Source organism: Sarcophilus harrisii, chromosome 1 (assembly GCF_902635505.1).
Source record: "Sarcophilus harrisii chromosome 1, mSarHar1.11, whole genome shotgun sequence".
Lineage (NCBI taxonomy): Eukaryota > Metazoa > Chordata > Mammalia > Dasyuromorphia > Dasyuridae > Sarcophilus > Sarcophilus harrisii.
Window position 1 is genome coordinate 218,893,525 of NC_045426.1, and position 20,039 is coordinate 218,913,563.

The following is a 20,039-nucleotide window of genomic DNA, read 5'->3' on the forward strand; positions in this document are numbered from 1 at the left end:
CTCTAGTACAAATAACTTTTTTAAACTGTTAAGCTATATAATTATCAGGTTTGGTGTGATTAGATTTTAATCATTTGTTTCCAATTTAATTTTACTTTTTCTAATTAAAATACCTTATTGGAGCTTGTGAAGTATCAAAGTGAAAATTTTTTTTCAGCATATATTTTAAAAGCATAAATGTTCTGATTTTCTTTAAAAATGTTTTAAAATCTAACCTTTAAATTAATAAAAAAAATGTGATTTGACTCTCTCTACACAGGTGATGATGTAAAACCAAAAGATTACATAGTAGCACTACAGCATCCTGTGACTACTGATATTAAACATTCTATAAAAATGTTTGAATTAACATTGGATGCACTTATCTCATTTAATAAAAGGACGCTAATTTTATTTCCAAATATTGATGCAGGTAATTGAATTTCAAAATGCAATATTGTAGCCAAGTTCTGTCTTTCTGCTTATTCTACGTATTTTCTTTTTTTCATATAATCTCTTATTATTCAAAGTCATTGAGAATAGGGGTTGTATATTCTATCCCTAGGCATTTATTATTTTCAGGACTTAGGATTAAAATAAGTTTAAGAGGAAAAAGACTAAGAAATATTACTTTATCTTTCCAAATTACAGACCCACATTATACTAACATCTCTTGACAAGTAGTAAGTAGAAAAAAATGCAAGAAACATAGCAATTCGAAATTGCTTAATTTCTCAGTAACACCAAAGTATCCATTTTCTTTTTCTTGGAAAAAAGGATAAATGGTTTGGCATTTATCTAAGTAAAAATTCTTATAAACTGATGTCAGCTATACCCAGGGTTGTGCTAGAGCCAGTTCTAAATAGCTTACAAGAGTTATTCTTAAATTTTGAATATAAATCTAAGTTTGTTTGTGTGTGTGTGTGTGTGTGTGTGTGTGTGTATTTTCCCCTCAGAGAACCTATGTTAAATGTTGACCAGCACACTTATTATACAAACATTGCCTGAGCTCAGTAAAAATGTAGTAGAATGCTCAGGGGATGAAGCTAGAGGCCAGGTGACTGTAGCTTGATAATAATAATAGTAGTAATTGACATTCATTCAACCTTTAAAATTTATAAAAGTGTTTTATATTCATTATCTCATCTGAGCTTTGCAACACAGCTGTACCTCTAAGGTACTTTTGAGCTTAGTTGAATACTTTAATACTGTCTTCATGTTTTATGGACTTTGGGAAACATGGCAGGTAAGGCATCACAGTATCAAATAAATACTCCTTTCTTTCCTCCTTGATTTTTTTTTTTTTTTTTACTATTTAAAGGAAATTAAAAGTAGATTGTTTGATGTTTAAAAACAAAACAAAATTAGAAATCTCCTCACACTGAATTTAGATGTGAGACAGGTATGCAGATTACTAACTATTTTCATTTTTATTTATATAAACTTTTAAAGATAAAATTATATTTTGCTGACAAGGATAAGCATATTCTAATATTGGTTATTATGTTTCTTTCATTGATATTTTAAACTGACAACTGTATTGGAGATATTTCCATTGGAAAAATGTCCCCAGGTATTAATTTAGTGAAGCATAATGAATAAACAACTGGCCTTAGAATTAAGAAGATCTTGTTTGAATTGAATCTCTGACATATTTTGGCTTTGTGACCCTAAACAAATGATTTAACTTCCCAATGTGCTATGAAACTTTTCAATGTTATATATTGTAGAATAGTTGCCAGTCTACATTGGATATTTCTTCACTGTGAGGTAATGAAATTAATATTTAATACATTGTACCATTAGTACTATATTTAGTACAAAAAAAGAATAAAATTTAAAATCATTTTAAAATGGCATAATTTTCTAATAAATGTACTAATACCACTTCTCAAAATAAGGACAGAGTTGGTGAGTAGTGGTAAGAATAAAATATTATGACACATATTCTAATTATCAGTTCATTTGTAAAAATGAGGGTGTTGAATTAAGGTGATTTTTCTGTCATTCTTAGCTCTGAAATTCTGTGTGCCAAAGATCTAGAGGCACTCGCTTTCTTGAGCTGAATTTTTAAACACAAAAGTATATCATAGATAGAAAAGCTCTTTTTCCATGGAGTTCAAGTAGAAATTCCCTCAGAGAATGAACCCTGAATTTATGGTCCAGAAGCTATTAAATATATGCTTTTTTATTATTAATTTTTAGTTAATCTGAGGATTTACAATATATTATTTAAAAAAAAAAAAAAGAGTGGGGGCAGGTATATAACACAGGAATAGAGAACCAGTCTTGAAGTTAGGAGGACCTGAGTTCAAATGCCGCCTCAGAAACTTAACACTTTCTAGCTGTGTGACCCTGGGCAAGTCACTTAACCCTGATTGCCTCAGCAAAAAAAAAAAAAAAAAAAAAAAAAAAGTTTGCTATGATTTTTTCTGTTTTCTGTTGTTTCTAATTTTGGAAAAATCCAGATTCTTTTCATTTAAACTTTTAGATGATCTACATTATACATTAGTCAATTGACTAAAAATATTATTAAGACATTGATTTTCCTGAAAGGATCAGTAACTTAATTTATTTACAGAAATGTAGCTTTCATATTTGTAAATGACAATAGCTCACAAACAAATAAATATTTTGGTTTTTAATAGAAGCCTTATTTTTCATAGGGAGCAAAGAGATGGTTCGAGTGATGAGGAAAAAGGGAGTTGAGCATCACCCCAATTTCCGAGCAGTAAAACATGTACCATTTGACCAATTTATACAACTTGTAGCTCATGCTGGATGTATGATTGGCAATAGCAGTTGTGGGGTACGAGAAGTGGGAGCATTTGGTACTCCTGTAATCAATCTAGGAACACGACAGATTGGAAGAGAAACAGGTAATCATCTCTGCTTTAACATTTTTTTACAAAATCTATTTTATACAAATATTTATGTGAAAATTAGATTGAGATACCCATATCTTCCTCTTTTCCTGTCTATCCTCAATAACTTTGCTCTATATGTTGGATTTCATAATGATCTCATTAATGTCATATAACTAAACTTTTATCATAATATTACAAAATCAAGTTTTAAAATAAGTCAGCTGAATCTAGGAATCCACTTCCCTGTCACTTTCCCTGTTATCTTAGCCTTAAGTACCCAACATTATTTCTCAGTCTCTTTAAGAATGTAGCCTGGTTCTCTCCATCTCCTCTCCTACAAACCTCTACCCCACTCTACTCTTTAGCTCTGCTTTACCTATTAGCATTTCAGCCCTTCATAAAGACCATTTTGAGCTCTCTATAGTATAAATTTCGGCCCCCCAGAAACATAATTCTCTTGGAATTAACTGCTTTTTGCAGTGTTGTACTATCTAATGTCATGTATATGCAGAAATAATTTAAAAGGTTGGTCAATTTTTCCTCCGTTTTAGAGAATATTCATTTATGGTACCTTAATACGTTGTAAAAAAATTCCTAAAGTCTATGTATTTGCCTATTAGTAGATTCATAAGTTATCATCATGTTTGTGTGTGTTTTTTCATTTTCAAAATTGAGGTTTCAGCTTATTATAATTTTTACTGCCAACAGAGTTGAATGAAATTAATCTGAAAAAGTATGTTTGAATTGCAGTCTTTCATTTCCTACAGGTAAAAAAGATCATCCATAATTATCAAACTCGATGGCATTTCTGATTTTCACAATTAAATAAGAGATAGCATGCTTAACAAATTTAGTAATTTTTGTTCCCAGTTCATAAATATTAGCTAAAGTCTCAGTAACACTACTTTATAAAATGTGTAATATGATTTTCTTCTCTCTTTACATATAATGACTTGTTTTAGGTACAGACTTTCTTCCCTAGGCAAAATTATTTAATTAGTACTTTCAGTAAGATGATAGAGTGATCATGATTAAGTTCAACTCCATTCAGTATGAGTAAACTGTATAATGTGTGAAAACAATTTAGCAATAAAAATTTAAAAACGTATTAAGTAGGTAGAGTTTATCTCTACCATTCTTACTTCCAGAATCTTCATAGTGCTTCTAGCTGCCCAACCATTATGTGCCTCATCAATGCCTTCCCTTCCCAGTCATGTTAGGCTAATTTGTATAAGTTTTATTTGATTATAATACTAAATTCTGCTTATGCTACAAGCCTATTATATATCTTCTTGCCCTCCCCACCACATATGCATTCTCCAAAAATTTCCTGTCCTTTATTCTTTACAGATATATCTTGTGATAGGTGATGGCTATCTAATAAACTGATCTGCACAAATGTGTATTCAAGTACTCTTTGGTAGTATATAAATTTTAATAAGGATGTTCTAAAGATCATATTTTTATTATAATAACATATGAATGAATGTCTTTGGTGGATGGATAAAAAAGTGAAAAGCATCTGTGTAGACAAATATGGAAAGTGCAGATTTACTTAACCTATGGAGGAATAAAAAGATTGATTTGTCTGTGGTAATAAACTAATCTAATAATTTGACCAACCAAATAATTTGAATTTCAGTCTTATTTTGAGAGTTCTTTGAAAAATTTCATAAGATATAAATTTTGACACTGCTTGTAGTCTTAAATTTAAGTCCCTTTGAGTCTTGAATGTTCATTAAGAACATAATATAAAAATAGTTACTTTATTATTCATTTTATTTCCTTTCTGTCATTGTAATATAGTCACTTTGTTTATGTAGGTGAAAATGTTCTTCATGTTCGGGATGCTGATACACAAGATAAAATACTGCAAGCTCTGCACCTCCAGTTTGGCAAACAGTATCCTTGGTAAGTATCAGACCATCTTTTAGGTGGCAGAGAGAAGCAGTGTCTCTGGAAGGCAGGATCATTACTTTTTATGTGATGATTTAGTGGCCAAGCGAATGTTGGCTCCTGTGACAATGGTCGCTAATCATAAGAATAACAAATTTAAAAGATTTTAATGAAATAATTCTGGATTCCCCAGAGAAGGAAGGAGCTTGGTACATTTGTCCCTATCCCAAAATACTGTGTGTGTGTGTGTGTGTGTGTGTGTGTGTGTGTGTGTGTGTGTGTATGAATGACTAATAAAACCTTTCTAGTCAAGTCAACATGCACTTATGGAATGCCTGCGTGCCTGCTCTGTGTCAGGCCCTGCGCTAAGTCCTTGGAAACAAGGACCGATAACACCCAGACACAGAGAGGATAGATTGGAAGTGATCAACAGAGGTAAATACTAGATTAAGGAGGAGTGTAAAAGGCTTGTGGCTCAGCCTTAGCTGAGATTTTGGAAAAGTGAGGGATAGAGAGTTCCAGGCATGAGAGCCTGCTGAGTTGGAAGATGGAACATGTTACAGGAAGAACAGCAAGACAGCCAGAGTCACTGTGTCACCGAGGGGAAGGAAGGGGTAATGTAAGAAGGTTGAAAGGCAGGAAGAGGTAGTTTTTGAAGTACTTTTAAAAAGCTAAACAGAGAACTTTATTTGATCTTGGGGGGGTAATAGGGATCCAGGGAAGTTTGTTGAACAGGGAGAAACATTGTCAGAGCTGTGTTTCAAGATCTTTTTGACAGTTTGGCAGAGGATGGATTGTAGTGGGAAGAATCTTGACTCAGGGAGACCAGTTATAGACTATTGCCATAATCCAGGTGTGAAGTGATAAGGGATTGCATAAAAATGATGGCAGTGTCAGTGGAGAGAAGCAAGCATTTAAGAAAGTTTGTTCTGAAGGTAAAATTGACAAGATTTGGCAACTAATTGAATATGGGCATGGGAGAGAGTGAGGAGTTGAGGACTGGGAAGAAGGTGCTATCCTCAACTGTGAGAAGTTAAGAGGGAAGCATTTGAAGAAGATAATGAGTTCACTTTTTGACATATTGAATTTAAGATATCTGTGGAGCCTACAGTTTGAGATTTCTGGTAAGCCATTGGAGATAGGAGACAGGAAAGTCAAGAGAAAAATTAGGGCTAGACAAATAAAGAATTATCTATATAGATACAACAACTGAAATCACGGCAGCTGATAAAATCCCCAAGTGAAATAATATAGAGGTATAAGAGGAGAGTTCCCAGAGTTAACAGCATGACCTGGATAAAAGTCCAGGAATGGAAACTGAGAATGAGTAGTCAGACAGGTAAAAGGAGAACCAGGGGAAAACAATATCATGAAAAACTAGCAAATATCAAGAAGAGAGTATTTAGTAGTATCAAAAGCTTCAAAGAGATCAGGAAGGTTGAGGATTGAGAAAAGGTCATCAGGTTTTCCAGTTAAGATGTTACTAATAACTTTTGAAAAAGTAGTTTCAGTTGACCTGATATAACTGAAATAACCCTGACTCTGAAATAACAAGTGTTAACTCTAGTCAGCCAAAGTAAGCCTGAGTAAGGTTAGGGTAGTCTCGAAACAGACTCAAAAGTTTATGACCATAATAAGGAAAAAGATACATTAGAAGAAGAAAAGTTTATGACCTTAATAAGGAAAAAGATACATTAGAAGAAGAAAAGTTTATTACCTTAATAAGGAAAAAGATACATTAGAAGAAGAAAAGTTTATGACCATAATAAGGAAAAAGATACATTAGAAGAAGAAAAGTTTATGACCATAATAAGGAAAAAGATACATTAGAAGAAGAATAGGTAGTGAGAGAGCTCCTAATTGTTGTCATTGAATGAAAGTATTGAGGCTCAAACAAACTAAATCCAAGAGTATTCATTAAGGATTACTAAGCAATGGTGACTTTTGAAAAATTGGGCATGATGGGAGAGAAACCTCATGACTGAAGATGAATAAAGGTCTCAGTTTTAAAAAAATGAAAAGAATGGCTGAGCTTAATTTTGGTTCCTGGTGAGATTCTAAAACTTACAACTAAAAGGCTGATTTTTGAGAATTTTTTTAAATGAGAGAACCAAGACACAGCTTGGTCTCATAAAGAATAGGCCATATCAGATTGGATCAGATTATTACTAGAATAGCATGTCTAGATTTCAGCAAGATATTTAAGGATTTAACAGTCTTATACTGTTAGCTGGGAAAGATATAGAGATATGGGTGGATGATGGTACAAGGTACATTTGGATTAATGAAGTGATTGGACCCAAAAAGTTGTTAATAGATAGATATCCTCTTAAAGGAAGATCTACAATCTTTAATGTTATTGTTCATTCATTTCCAGTTGTATCTAGATCTTCATATTTAGAGTTTTCTTGACAAAGGTACTGGAGTGGTCTGCCATTTCCTTTTCTACCTCACTTTATATATGAGGAACTGAGGCAAATAGGATTAAGTGACTTGCTCAGGGTCATACAGCTACTACATATCTGAGACTAGATTTGGACTCAGTTAAATGTTCTTGATTCCTGGCCTGTCATTCTATCCATTGTGCCACCTATGTGCACCAGTCTACAGTACTATTCAACATTTAGTGGTGACTTGGTATGAAAGCATAAATGTCATTCTTTTTACCATACTAGATAGTTTGAATATGGAGGAATTGTTAACATATAATAGAATCAATATTCAAATAATAAATATAAAAAACTCTAAATGGGTTAAATTGATAGACCAAATAGCCTTCAATATTTTAATGAGGCTATGGTCTTCTTATCAGTTGTATTTGCTACAGTCATGCAGATCAGAATTCAACTATACTTGAATCCTATATGATTCCTTGTCTTCCTGTCCTTATCTTTCCATAAATCCCATACAAAGTTTACCTAATATTCTAGAGGGCTTGTTTCCTCTGGAATCCTCAATTATACATGAGTAACAATGGAAATGGTCTTTCCTTTGTTGCTCTTCACTGTTGCAACATGACAAGCCTATCTTCTCTCTTGATCATATATCCTTTTGATTGTATCTGTTATGCTACTCTTGGTGAGTGGTTTTTCATTGGTTATATTCCATTTATAAACACCTACTAAGCAGTTCTCCCTTGATACATGCATCCATAATTCATCAAAGACTTGGATATTCTAGGATTCACATTCATAGAATATTATTATTAAAAAATGGGCCTTTTGTTGCAAGGAATAATTTAAGGCCATTAAAAGTTCTCTTCAATTTCCTATGTGTAATCTAGCCTGGTCTCATTCCATTCAATTCTGGGCCCAGTTTACCATATGACTGCAGTATGAACTGATGGACTATTCAATTATATCTCGTAGTGTAAGATATTGTGCTCTGTGAACAAAGCAGAATTGCAGTAACTCAAAAGAAATGTGAGAAGTGAAATTTAGAGTCCTCTATACTCTGAACGTTTTTATGGAATATTTGCATCTGATCTGTGGTGGAGCCTTCCAAGCTAGTCTGATTAACCACAGGCAGACATACTGTATCTTGATCCCAAGACAGTGATGTCATTTTGGTTTGGCAGAGAACACCACCCAATTGGGGTGGCTACACTATTCAAATACCAAATGTATGCTTGCCAAAAAGACTATTTTATGGAGAATTCACACAGGGCAAATATTCACAAGGTGGTCAGAAAAAGTGATACAAGGACATTCTCAAGGTCTTTCTTAAGAACTATAGAATCTATTGTATGACATGGAAGACACCGGCACAGTTCTGCCCTGCAGGATGTGCCCTCATCAGAGACGGTGCTGTGCTCTCTGAGCAAAACAGGATTGAGCTAGCTCAGAAGAAACACGAGATACACAAAGTTAGAGAATCTACCACAAATGTGCATAGGGATATTTGGGTCCAAGCCGGGGCAGAGGATTCCGAGCTCCTATTGATTGGTCTGATAAGTCACAGTTGGACACACTAACTTGACTAAGTAGTGATGTCATTTTGTTCCTCTTTGAGAAGGAAGGACAACTACCATCAAGTCTTTGAGAACAAAGGACAGGGGCAGCTAGGTGGCGCAGTGGATAGATCAGTAGCCCATTAGTCAGGAGGACCTGAGTTCAAATGTGCCCTCAGACACTTAACACTTCCTAGCTGTGTGACCCTGGGCAAGTCACTTAACCCCAATTGCCTCAGCAAAAAGAAAAAAAGAAAAAAGAGAAAACAAAGGACAACTAATAAACTGCAATTTAGACAAATATGTATTCTTTAAAAAAAAAAAAAAGATTTATTGATGCCCTTTTTTACATCACTATTACTTTCCAACAGATATTCTGCCAAACAGTAGAATCTTCTCTTCTAACAAATAAATACAGTTAAGCAAAATAAATCAACCCAGGCATTTGTAAAAAATGTATACCTCATTTCTGAACCGCTCTAATTGGAAATATTTTTCACCATCAAACCTCTGACATTATTATTATTGACCATTGAAGATAATAGGCATTCTTTTTATGTGCCATCTTATGTAAATAGGAAATAGGAATTTTTCTGTGTAGATGGTTAGGCTAAAATCTTTTCAATTATTATCAAAAGATAGAATATTAAAATTAAATAAATAAATTAAAAATTTAAGTAACTTAATTAAAATTAAATCTAATATTAAAAGACTTGATAAAGTTAGCACAGTGTTATTTTCCATAGTATCATCTGGAGGATCCTAGGATCTCATAGAATATACATTTTCTATTTGGATTCTCTGTTTAATATCTTCTGTGACAATCATATAAATTTTGGGGAGAACATCTATATTTTATTTCTTTCTTGGAAGGGGCAGCTAGATGGCACATTGGATAGAACACCATCCCTGGTGTCAGGAAGATGTGAGTTCAAATACAGCCTTAGACACTCCTGTCATTTCTTTTAGCACAATAATTACAGTCATGAGCTACCTTTTGCAATTGGTAAGCATCCCCTCAACTTCCAATTCTTTGCCCTTCTACATTTATAGTGCTATAAATATTTTTGTACAAATGTATAAATATAAATATTTTCCCTCTTTTTTTGATCTCTTTGGGGGTTCAGGCTAGTAGTGGTATTGCTGGATTAAAGAGAATGCTATAGGCTTTTTAAAAATTTTAGCTGGATTGTGATAGATTCTGCTCCAGCTCTTTATTTTAACTCTGTGTGTGCCTTTGTCAAAAGTGTAAATATATTGCTGCAGAGGAGATGAATTTTGACATTCTCACTGTAAATAACACCAGAAAGAAATTGTGGCTTTAAATGGAAGGCTACCCCAAAGTTGGAGGAGTGGGTTTTATTATATGCCTAAAGGTAACAATAAATATTATTTCATGGAATTTTTGATCATATATATGTATATCAATAATAATCATAAATATTTCTTTAAAAGATCAATGTGAAAATAATTGCAGTTTATGCACAGATTTCAGTTGCTGAGGATAAAGTATTCTAAGCAGCAGTAGAAATCTTTTCTACAAAGTAGCAGAATTAGCAAATATATCCTTTACCGACAACAGAAGAACAAAGTAATAGAATTAGCAAAGGGCATTTGGAAAAAAGGTTCAAACATGAATGCAGCCTTATTTCTTCATAAAATAGGATTGGTTAAAGAACAAATACTAGAAATAATAATAAATAAATAAATAAGATAATGACAACAAAAATCAATCACAAAACAATCAAAAATTTTTGGCATGAAGCCAAAGCATTCCTTACCCCAAAATTGAGATATCTAAAGCCAATAAAAATAAAAATAAAAGATAGAACAGATCAATGAATTGACTTTGCATCTAAAAAGCTACAAAGAACCCCACCCCTCATTAGTAAGCACAATAATAGAAATCCTAAAAATTAAAGATAAAAATAAAAACAAAAAGGCAACAAATTATAAATCAAATTAAGGGTTATAATTACTATCCATCGACTTCCTCAGGAACTCTTCTTTTTTACACTACAGTTTATAGACCCCCCCTTATAACAAGTGTAATCAAGAAAAACAAATTTATATACTGACCTTTCTGGAAGACATATGTGGCATTCTATACTTAGAGTCTATTACCTCTCTCTTAAGAGGTGGGCAATGCTTCCTTATCAATTATAATTAGTCAATGCTCTGATCAGAGTTATCAAGTACTTAAAAATTGTATCCATATTCATTATTGTAGTGATCACATAAGTTGTTCTCTTGTTTTTATTTATTTCACTTTGCTTCAAATTATATCAGACCTGTCATTTTAAAATTTCTTATTTTATTATTTATTATGGCACAATAATACCACTTACATTCATATGTAATAATTTGTTCAACCATTCATCCCAATTGATGGGTGTCTATTTTGTTTCCACTTCTTTGCTTTAACAGAAAGTGTTGCATAAATATTTTTTTGTACATAAAAGTTCTTTCCATGATCTACTTATTAGGATTTCTAGATCAAAGGGTATGAATAATTTAGGAATTTTCTAGGTGTGATTCTAAATTGTTTTCCAGAATGACTCATTCTTACATTTCTTTTTTTTTTAATAATAGTTTTTTTATTTTCAAAATATATGCAAAGATAATTTTCAACATTCACTCTTGCAAAACCATGTGTTCCAAATTTTATCTACCTCCCTTCCATCTATCACCTCTCCTAGACAGCAATATATGTAATTCAATATATGTTAAACATGTGCAATTCTTCTGTACATATTTCTACATTTATCACACTGCACAAGAAAAATCAAATCAAAAAGGAAAAAATGAGAAAAAAAACCAAACACACATGTTGGGATCCACATTCAGTCCCTATAGACCTCTTTTTGGTGCAGATGGCTCTCTCCATCACAAGTCTATTGGAATTGCCCTGAATCACCTCATTGTGAAAAGAGCCAAGATTATATAATCTTGTTGCCATGTACAGTGTTCTTTTGGTTCTACTCACTTCACTTAGCATCAATTCATGTAAGTCTCTCCAGGCTTCTCTAAAATCATCCTGCTGATCATTTCTTATAGAACAATAATATTCCATAACATTCATATACCAGAACTTATTCAGCCATTCCCCAACTGATGAACATTCAGTTTCCAGTTTCTTGCCACTACAAAAAGGGTTGCCACAAACATTCTTGCACATACAGGTCCCTTTCCCTCCTTTAAGATCTCTTTGGGATATAAGCCCAGTAGAAACACTGCTGGATCAAAGGGTATGCACAGTCTGATAGCCCTTTGGGCATAGATTCAGAATGATTGGATCAGTTCATAACTCCACCAACAATGTATTAGTGTTCCAATTTTCCCACATCTCCTCCAACATTTATCATTCTCTTTTCCTGTCATCTTAGCCAATCTGAGAGGTGTGTAGTGGTAACTCAGGAATTGTCTTAATTTGCATTTCTCTGATCAAAAATAATTTAGAGCATTTTTCATACCATACAGTTTTGAAATGGTTTTAATTTCTTCATTTGAAAATTGTTTATATCAATTGGAGAATGGCTTGTATTTTTTAAATTTGAGTCAATTCTCTATGTGTTTTAGAAATTAGGCCTTTATCAGAACTTTTAGACATAAATTTTGTCCCCAGTTTTCTGCTTCCCTTCTAATCTTGTCTGCATTGGTTTTGTTTGTGCAAAAAGTTTTAACTTATAATCAAAATTATCCATTTTGCATTTCATAATGTACTCCAGTTCTTCAGCCACAAATTCCTTAATTTGTTTATAGTATCATTCTTTATGTCTAAATAATGAACTATTTTGACCTTATCTTGGTTTAAGGTGTTAAGTGTTGGTCAGTGCCTAATTTCTGCCGTACTATTTTCCAATTTTCAGAGCAATTTTTGTTAAGTAGTGAGTTCTTATCCCAGAAGTTGGGGTCTTTGGGTTTATCAAACACTAGATTACTATAGTCATTGACTATTGTGTCTTGTAAACCAGTACCAAATGTTTTGGTGAGTGTTGCTTTATAATATAGTTTTAGAACTAGTACAGTTACGCCATCTTCATTTGCATTTGTTTTCTTTTATTCCCTTGACCTTTTGTTCTTCCAGATGAACTTTATTATTATTTTTTCTAGCTCTGTAATTTCTTGGCAGTTTGATTGGAATGGTGTTGAATAAGTAGATAAATTTAGGTAGAATTCTCATTTTTATTATATTAGTTCAGCCTACCAATGAACACTTGATAGTTCTGATTTTATTTATGTGGAAAGCGTTTTGTAATTGTGTTCATATAATTCCTGACTTTGTCTTAGCAGTAGACTCCCATATATTTTATATAATTTACAATTATTTTAAATGGAATTACTCTTTGTAGCTCTTGCTGCTGGATGCTGATAATTTATGTGGCTTTATTTTGCATCCTGCAACTTTGCTAAAGTTGTTAATTGTTTCTAGTAGTTTTTTAGAGTGGGCAACCTTTTTTCACCTCTGATTTTATTAGAAATGCTTCTAGTTTATCCCCATTACATATGATGCTTGCTGATGGTTTTAAATAGATACTAATGATCATTTTAAGGAAAACTCATTTATTCTTATGCTCTCTAGTGTTTTTAATAGGAATGGATATTGGAGTTTGTCAAATGCTTTTTCTGCATCCTTTGAGATAATCATATTATTTCTGTTAGTTTGGTTATTGATATAGTCAATTATGTGAATAGTTTTCCTAATATTGAATCAGCCTTACATTCCTGATATAAATTCTACTTGGTCATAATATATTATCCTGGTGATAACTTGCTATAATATCTTTTCTAATATTTTATTTAAGATTTTTGCATCAATATTCATTAAGGAAATTGATCTATATTTTCTTTCTCTGTTTTGACCTTACTTGGTTTAGGTATCAATATCATATTTATGTCATAAAAGTAATTTGGTAGGACTCCTTCTATCCCTATTCTTTAAATGTTTGGTAAAATTCACTTGTAAATGCATCTGGCTCTGGAGATTTTTTTCTTAGGGAATTGGTTAATAATTTGTTTAATTTCTTTTTCTCAAATGGGACTATTTAAGTAATTTGTTTCTTCTGTTAATGTGGGCAATCTATATTTTTGTAAATATTCATCCACTTCACTTAAATTATCAAATTTATTGGCAGACAATTGGTCAAAATAGCTCCTAATTATTCAAATATCCTCTTCATTGATGGAAAGTTCTCCCTTTTCGTTTTTAATACTAGCAATTTGATTTTCTTCTTTCCTTTTTCTAATCAAATTAACCAAACGTTTATCTTTTTTTTCATAAAACCAACTCTTAATTTTGTTTATTAGTTCAGTAGTTTTTTTACTTTCTTTTATTAATCTCCCATTTTATTTTCAGAATTTCAAATTTTGTATTTAATTGGGGGTTTTTAATTCATTTTTTGGTTGTATGCCCAAATCATTGATCTTTTCTTTCTCTATTTTATTCAAGTAAACATCTAGATATATGAAATTTCTTCTAAGAACTGCTTTGGCTGCATTCCATAAATTTTGGTATGTTGTCTTATTACTGTCATTCTCTGGGATGAGATTATCGATTGTATCTATGATTTGTTGTTTCACCCATTCATTCTTTGGGATTAGATTATTTAGTTTCCAATTAGTTTTTGGTCCGTTTCCCCCTAGCCCTTTATTACACATAATTTTTATTAATTATAATTTTTATCATGATCTAAAAAAGATGCATTTACTATTTCTGCATTTCTGCATTTGATTTTGAGCTCTTTATGCCCTAATACATGGTCAGTGTTTGTGTAGGTTCCATGTACCCCTGAGAAAAAAGTATATTCCTTTCTATCCCTATTCAATTTTTTCCAAAGATCTATCATACCTAACTTTTCTAAAATTCTATTTACCACCTTAACTTCTTCCTTATGTATTTTGTGGTTTGATTTATCTAATTCTGATAGAGTGAAGTTGAGATACCCCACTAATTTAGTTTTGCTATCCAATTCTTCTTACAGCTCTCAACTTCTTTGGGAATTTGGATATGGACATATATATATATATATATATATATATATATATATATATATATATACATACATACATATATATATATTTTATTAGTATTGATATTACTTCATTATCTATGTTACCCTTTAGCTGGATATAGTTTCCTTCCTTATCTCTTTTAATTAGATCTATTTTTACTTTTTGCTTTATATGAGACCAGGATCGCTATCCCTGGTTTTTTTTTTTTTTTTTTTTAAACTGCAGCTGAAGTATAATGGATTTTGCTCTAGCTTTTTACCTTTTCTCTGGATGTATTAGTCTGTTTTAAATGTGTTTCTTGTAAACAAAAAATTGTAGGATTCTGGCTTTTAATCTAGTTTGCTATCTGCTTCTGTTTTATGGGAAAGCTCATCCCATTCACATTCACAGTTAAAATGATTAATTCTGTATTTCTCGCCATCTTATTTTGCCCCAAGTTATATTTTCCCCCCTTCCCTCCTACCTAGTATTTTGCTTCTGATTACTACCTTCCTCAATCTACTATCCCCTTTTATAGCCCCTCTTCCTTTTCTTATACCATTCCCCACTTCTATTTTCCCTTCTATTAGCCTCCTCCTTTTCTTTCCCCTTTCTCTCCTAGTTCCTTATAGGGTGAGGCAAGTTTCTCTATCAAATTAAATATGTCTGATATTCTCTCTTTGAGCCAAATCTGATGAGATTAAAGTTCACACAATGCTTATCCCCCTTCTTTCTTTCCCTCAATTGTAATAGGTCTTATTTGCCTCATCATGTGATGTAATTTTTTTTCCATTTAATATCTCCTTTCCTCTTCTTTTCAGTACAATCCTTTTTCCATCCCTAGTTTCTTTTTTTATATCATCACAATATTATCAAATTATACCTACACCCTCTAAGTATACTCCTAATAAAGATACAGTTCTCAAAAGTTAAACATAGCATCTTTTCATATAGAGATATAAATTTTTTTAACCTTTAAAAATAGTTTTTTTCTTCCTTTCTTATCTTTTTTTATGCTTCTGTTGAGTTATGTATATAAAGATCAAATTTGCTGTTCACTTCTGGTCTTTACATGAAAAATAAATGAAAATCTCCTATTTCATTGAATACCCATCTTTTCCCCCACAAGATAATGCTTAATTTTTCTGAATAGTTGATTTTTGGTTGTAGTCTAAGCTCCTTTGCTCTCTAAAATATCACATACCAAACCTTTCAATCCTTTAAGGTAGAAACTGTTAGGTCCTGGGTAATCCTGATTGTGGCTCCTTTATATTTGAATTGTTTCTTTCTGGTTACTTGCAGTATTTTCTCCTTGATCTGATAATTCTGAAATTTAGCCATGATATTCCTTGGAGTTTTCATTTTGGGGTCTCTTTCAGGAGGGGATTGATGGATTCTTTCAATGGCTATTTTACCATCTGGTTGTAGACATCAGTGTAGTTTTCCTTTATTTCTTCAAAGATGTTGTTTAGGATCTCTTTTTACTTTTTTTTTTTATTATAGCTTTTTATTTACAAGATATATGCATGGGTAATTTTTCAGCACTGTAAAACCTTCTTTTTTAATTTTTCCCCTCCTTCTTTCCTTCCTTGCTGAAATTCAAGTTTAGTGTATCTCTTCTATTAAAATGCTGTTCTGTTGTTATAACATGGAAATATGATATAAAATGATTGTACATATATGACCTATATCAGAATGCTTGCTGTTTGGGGGGATGGGGAATCAAAATGAATATTGAAAACTATCTTTATATGTAATTGGAAAAGTAAAAAATTATTGAGAAAATAATATATTGAAGTCTATGAACCAAAAGGAAAACCTTTTTTAATAAGTTTCAGATTGTTTATCATCTGAGGATAGGGGAGAATTGTCCATAGTTCTAATTCTATAAAAATACTTTAATTTTAATTTGGATAATATATAAATTTAACTAAATTTGATTAATTTGATTAAATTCAAATTTCAAATTAAAATCAATTGACTTCAATAAATCAGTTCCAATTGACTAATTAAATAGGGGTCAGGCTAAAGTTTACCTTTATATGCCTGCAGTTTGGGTTTTGTTTTGTTTTGCTTTGCTTTTTTTTTTTTTTTTTAATAAAAGGGCTTGCTAATCCAAATGGTATTTAATTTTCTGGATAGGGAGGGTCTAGACCTATTATTTCATTGATTTAGAGAACTCCTAAAGAAGAAACTCCTTCTATTCTCATAGAATGGCAGATGTTCTGCAATTCCTAGTAGATCCTGAGAAGTGCTTAAAAGTAGCTTATTAGTTCTTTGCATTTAAGGTTTCCAAAGAGTTTCATAAAGATTGCCTTATTTGATCCTTGTAAAATCCCTTACAAATTAGTACATTATCCCTCAGAAAACTGAACCTGAGATAGATTAAGTGGCAAGTAGACTATATAACTCTTAAAATGCTGCCAAGTCAGGTAAAGAATATAGTTGGGAAATGTTTGATAAAATAAGATTATATTGCAACACAGTTAGTGTTTTATTTGTTGTTGTCATTGTTGTCTTTTTGGAGTCAAATGCTGCCCATAGGGATCCATTTTATTTGAGTTTAATACCACTGACTTCAAAAACTTGCCTGCGATCATATAGAATAAGTTGGCAAAACTAAGACTGGAGCCTTGTGACCCCAAAGCTTTTAAAATGTAGCCTCACATCTTGACCTGTGTATAAGTACTAAAAGGTAGGAAGGAAATCTTATCTTAAAAATATTCTAAACTTTAGAATTTAGAAATTTAGAATTGAGAAGGGAACTAATTGGAATAGTTGGGGGAAATTCCCTCAACTATTTCAATTAGTTCCCTTCTCAAGTGTATAAAGATTAATTTTTTAATTCATTCTTTTATATGTGACCAGTTCTGTATTCATTTTCTCTCAAGTAATAAATTGAATCCAGACTTTTGATCCAAAAATTGAGCTTTGTTATATGTCGGCATTCAGCGTAGAGATTTGGATGGCATATCTAAAAACACAATGTGACAATAAATTTTGTATCATTTGCTATGTTTGGATGTTGCAGTTCAAAGATATATGGGGATGGGAATGCTGTTCCGAGGATTTTGAAGTTTCTCAAATCAATTGATCTCCAAGAACCACTACAAAAGAAGTTCTGCTTTCCCCCTGTAAAGGAGAACATCTCTAAAGACATTGATCATATTCTTGAAACCCAAAGTGCCTTGGCTGTTGATCTAGGTGGAACAAACCTCCGAGTTGCAATAGTCAGTATGAAGGTAATTTAACCTTAAAGTGGAGAGAATTAATTCTTCAGTACTTCAGTTCATCTGTAATTTCGTCATTGTGGGTACTCCATTGGAATAGATTGCAACCAATCTATGATTTCTTGATTTCTGTGACTCTTGTCCAAGTTATTTATATTAAATTTTAGAATTATAATTTTAGTAAATAATGACTGGGTGTTAAGGTTGAAAATTATACTTTTGTGTATATACATATCTCTATGCTTTTTACTAGTATTTAATGTTTCAGAGAACTAAACAGTATCCCAGTTGTTATTTGCATATAAATTATAAAGCTTAGGAGAAAGATTGAGAACAAATGGTCATCTTTTACTTGGTTTATAAAGGACATAAAGTGGTTTTTTTTATTTTTAGAATCAGTTTGGCATAGCGTATATAGAGTCAGACTCAAAACCACAAAAATCTGGGTTCAAATTCTACCTGTGACATATATTGTTTCTCTAACTCTTGGTGAATCATTTAACCTCTCAGTACTCTAGGCAGTTCTTTATACTACAAGATGCAAAGAAGGAGTCAATTACTACATTGATAGTCATAGTTTCCTCATCTGGGAATTCTCTGTGTCAGTGAAATCATAGCTTCAGTCCTATTCTAAGAATTTTTTGTGACTTAAGGTCTTTATATTATCTAAACAAAGATTAATATCAGACAAATTTCAAATTAATTTATAACATACTTAATAAATGAGCATAAAGCAGAAATCTTTTTTTTTTGCTGAGGCAATTGGACTAAAATAGAAATCTTGAGTACCAGTTAAAGAATATTTGTAGAATCATTAAAATAATATATGGAAAAACCACAAATCTGAAATAGTTTTTTGTATCATTAATTTGATACTAAATGGATTGCTTTCCCCCTCTCAGATACAAACTTAGGTTGAAAACACAAGAAGTAGAAAATTCTATATTTATAGTATTGGAGAGAAAGAACAAATAAATGAGTTACAAATTCTACTACTTATTAAAAAAAGAAGTGCCTGGTCTCTGTTGTCCTTACATACTGCTTTATCCCAAGCCTTTTTTCCTGAGCTTCTATTCTTCTCGCTTTTATTTTCTAGCCTGATTCAGATACAATTTTCTAGTTCTATATCTAAAGTCAATGATGATTAAGAAATATCTTCTGCTTGCACTATGGTAACCTGTTGTCCTCTACAGAAGTTCTACTCTGTCTCGTTATTATTTCAAGACAAGCTGCCTTCTGAAAGGTTATGTCAACAGAGTGCAAGTTCTGACTGATTCAAATTAATTAGAAAATTTTCCAAGTATATTCCTGACAGTATCCTGAGTCTGCTGGCTGAGAGATAGCCTAAGTAGAGCTTCATCCCCACAATGTTGTTTGCTTAGGTAATATTTTTTTCCCTCAACAAAATGGCCCATGGAACAAATTAAAATATAAAACAGTACTTAGTTCTTCCTCTTTCTTCAGTGTGAGGGGGTAGATGTTCATGCCATTTTAAATGATCCATAACCATTAATTAAACTTGGTGTTAAATGATCATATTTGCTCAGAAACCAACAAGTAGTTAGCTTATGTTCTTTTTGACAATTTTCCTTTGAATGAAACCAAAAAGACATGAAGAACTTGCATCTAAGTGAAGGGTAGTTCATCAATTCTCCTTAGGGAAATAAAAGAATTTGAAGAATTTTTTTCATCCTTCACTTAGAGAAAATAAGAATTATCATCATGTGGAAGTCAGAATCACAGACTTTTTTAGTTGGAAGAGACTTCAGTAACCATTTAATCCAATCTGTAGCTGGAAGGAGGAACATTTTTATGGTGTTTCTGATGTGTAGCCATTTAGCCTTAAAGATCATAAAGATTTTAAGGAAATACATGTTTGGTCTTTTCACCTTGAACTGTTCAAAAGCACAATCCATTGAGAAGATAATCGAAGTTTATGCATCAACATTGATTAAAGAGGATGAAGAAATAGAAAAGAAATCTATGAATAACTTAAAATCTTGTAAAGCAAGTCAACATTTATCTTTCTAATTTTTTATTACAATATCAAGGTAATTAGCAAGATAAGTGCTTAAATATGATGTCCAAAAATATACAAATTGTGAAATGAAGGAATCTAAAAGTTAT

The 20,039-nt window shown here is 32.0% G+C and overlaps 1 protein-coding gene across 4 annotated transcripts in view; it reads left to right on the forward strand.

Moving 5' to 3' along the window:
- GNE (glucosamine (UDP-N-acetyl)-2-epimerase/N-acetylmannosamine kinase) overlaps positions 1-20,039 on the forward strand; it is a 75,968-nt gene that overhangs the window by 36,466 nt on the left and 19,463 nt on the right. For all 4 annotated transcript variants that reach the window (XM_012542687.3, XM_012542690.3, XM_012542688.3 and 1 more), the window contains exons 4-7: positions 260-412; positions 2,646-2,858; positions 4,670-4,757; positions 17,714-17,924. In XM_012542687.3, the coding sequence (XP_012398141.1) occupies positions 260-412; positions 2,646-2,858; positions 4,670-4,757; positions 17,714-17,924 (665 nt within the window). The remainder of the gene's footprint in view (positions 1-259; positions 413-2,645; positions 2,859-4,669; positions 4,758-17,713; positions 17,925-20,039) is intronic.